This window comes from Frankliniella occidentalis, unplaced genomic scaffold, assembly GCF_000697945.3.
Source record: "Frankliniella occidentalis isolate FOCC.00 unplaced genomic scaffold, Focc_3.1 Scaffold40, whole genome shotgun sequence".
NCBI classification, from domain to species: domain Eukaryota; kingdom Metazoa; phylum Arthropoda; class Insecta; order Thysanoptera; family Thripidae; genus Frankliniella; species Frankliniella occidentalis.
Window position 1 is genome coordinate 1415435 of NW_026267170.1, and position 2970 is coordinate 1418404.

The following is a 2970-nucleotide window of genomic DNA, read 5'->3' on the forward strand; positions in this document are numbered from 1 at the left end:
AATATGGAATGTTCTTTTTAGACTTAGGTATGGTCTTGTTGGTGTGCGTGTCTGTCTCGTTCGGTTATTGGTTTTGTTTTGTCGTCTGCTGTTTCTCTCGTTAAACGTCCATACATTTACTTTGATCTTACTGTCTTCTGATGCACTTCCCCAAGTTTCCGTTATTTGATGATTTACAGTTAATTTAATTTTGCTGTTTCAATGATAAAAGTTTTCGACGATACATTTACCAATGTACAAAAAAGTGAAGGTAAGCACCAATCATCAATGCCTTCCTCTAGGGTTAAGGAGCTGTCATATGTCAAAATGTCATTAACTGTATTTGAATTTTCTTTTGGTGTTATCTGAATGCACGCATAGAACTGATCCATCTATTGTTTAATGTTTCAGTTGCATCTTATCTTGCAATTGACTTAAACATTAATTTCTTGATTACTTCAGTTACTTATCAGTAAACTGATTTATAGGTAATTTGGAAGTTATTCTTACTCACCACACTAGTTTCATAAAGTTTTCTTTGCCTTTTTCAGTCAAAAATGAAGGTCAAGGATGATGTCGACATGGAGGACGTTACTGAAAGTACTTCCTCCACCGATCCCAGCACTTCAAACAGAGGGACTGTTCCCGGTCCTTCATCTACTGCTTCATTTATTCAACAAGAAAAATTATGCAAGGTATACTCACTTAGTTGTTTTTTGTTCAAAATTCTTTTCATCGGCCTTCATACCTAGGTCCCTTCCTTTTTATTGTGAAGTACCTTTCCATGCTAGATACTTTTAAAGATAATCAGCCTGTCCTGGGTTCAATATTTTTTCATCCTACACAGTATCAAATACCTAATGTATTTCAATATTGTCTTGTTCTTTATGTAGGAGCTTTATTTATCAATGGGGGTCCATCCTAATGATATAGCTGGTGAGTCAAAATTATTACCTAAATGATGTGCAGTCTAATATTTTAATGTTTTGCAATCAAATTAAATGTTTGCTTTGTTTTCAGATACCAGTGATGATGATGTAGCTAGTATACTTGAGCAGATGAGTAAATTGCATGCCAACAATCTGGAATCAGGTATAATTTGCAGGTCCATTGTGAATGTTTACGGTACTAGTATTGGTGTACCTTCTATTACATTTTAAGCTTCTCTGTGTACAGGAGCCAGTGGTGATAGAAATATTGAAGATATTCTACGAGAAGCTGAGACTCTACTTGACGGGCAGAATGCTCACTTACATTTCCGATCCAAACCAAAGAGCATAAGTTCCAGCAGTGCATCAGGCTCATCAAATCACTCAGGATCACTGAAGACCACTCTGGGAGATGAGCAGAATTATCTAGACTCTGTGAGATGTTCATCTCAACAAAGACTCCTCAACATAACACATACAATTGAATCTTCAATATTAGGAAAAGAAATTAATGAGACTGAAAGTGTTAGTTTAAGTAGTCATCAACCGGTGCTATCTTCTAGGAGCCTTCAGCAAGAAGGGGCTCTTCCTGCTCATATTGCGGGAACTCCTCTTGAAGTTACATACAAGCGAATATATGAGCAGATACGTAAGGAAGTGGATGGTACTTTGAAGCCTCATCTCAGTGGTGACTTTCCAGATTTAAAACTTTCTCTACCAGTCCCAGGCTTGGATACTCCTTCTTTTGACATTCCTGGTTGTTTCAATTTGGAACATGAATTTCTTGAGGAACGTAAAAGATGTCTTAAGCTGAAAGGTAAATACCATTTTAGCTTGATCTATTTAAAAATATTTAAGAATATTCAAAAGCTCTTATATTACCTACCTGCAGCGGATCTTGATTGGTTGAGACGGCAGCATGAAAGAGAAGTTGCTGAACTTCGTCGACATCACGAAGGACAACTTAACCAGGTGCGAGAAGAACTGTGTACAACCAACAAACAAGTGAGTATGCAATCTTGTAAATCTCCAAAACCATAGGATTTTTCAATTAAATTAAAAACAACCAAATATTTTAGGAGCAATCTGTTCTCGCTCTGCAAAATGAAATGAAGTCTCAAGAGCAGATTATTTCAAGATATCAACAAGAAAATGAAAAAACGTGTGCAGAACTAAAAGATGTCAAGGTAAGCTTTCCAACTACATTGGGCAGAATGAACCCTTTTTCCTTTAAATTGTGGGCCATATGGAATTTGCATATCAGGTTTTGTTGCCTCTCTTGTAAAGTATTTGGAAACCTGCAAATTCATCATCAGCGTACAAAAATGAGAATCAATCAGCATTTTGTACTTTATGGATTAAAAGTCTAAAGAGTTTGAGAGGGTGAGAAAGCAAAAATACATTGAGCATTGACACATGCTGCCTGTGTGCTTGCAGAGGCAGCTTCTGAAGTTGATGGCACTCCTGAAGGCAGACAACGACACTGTGTGCATCGTGCCCTGACCAAACAGAACATGGTTTTAGCGTCTAGTCAAGATTTTTACAGTGTGGCTGATTTTTATTTTATTTTTCTTCTGACAGTTCTATTTTTGGAAACCACAGAATTTTAATATAAATATCAGCATACATTTTTCTATACATCTGTTGGCAACAGTCAGAAATGTGATATATTACAAGAACAAAATTGGTCTCATCAAATAAGTAGCATCTTGTTCAACTATTACTCAATGAATTTTGCTCAAAGGTGTTGATGTGTCTTCTTATTCCTATCAAAGTGCTTTGTTTTAAAGCAGAATTAAAGCACATCTTTTTTCAAGAATCCCGTTGTACTTTTGATTTGCTCTCTCCTCTCAACTCACATCTTCATCTCTGCACTCACTTATGTATGACATGATAAATTTGCAGGTGTTTTAGTTTCTTCTATTTGAAAAATGTTTTAACTCTAATGTCCCCACCGGGCATGAGCAGTTGCAGTCCCTCTTTCCCCTGTTTCCCACTGTATGCCTCGGGACCGTTTGGTACAGCACATGTTGCAGGCCCAACCGTTTACCGCTGCTCGATA

General features: G+C 36.9%; 1 protein-coding gene across 1 annotated transcript in view; it reads left to right on the top strand.

Annotated features, from left to right (window-relative positions):
• The first annotated feature begins 54 nt into the window (after positions 1-54).
• Positions 55-2970, top strand: part of LOC113215154 (centrosomal protein of 162 kDa-like) — a 25971-nt gene continuing 23055 nt past the window's right edge. Inside the window, exons 1-7 of the mRNA XM_026434746.2 lie at positions 55-250; positions 531-674; positions 873-915; positions 1000-1071; positions 1156-1725; positions 1801-1913; positions 1988-2095. Of these exons, the coding sequence (XP_026290531.1) occupies positions 233-250; positions 531-674; positions 873-915; positions 1000-1071; positions 1156-1725; positions 1801-1913; positions 1988-2095 (1068 nt within the window). The 5' untranslated portion in view covers positions 55-232. The remainder of the gene's footprint in view (positions 251-530; positions 675-872; positions 916-999; positions 1072-1155; positions 1726-1800; positions 1914-1987; positions 2096-2970) is intronic.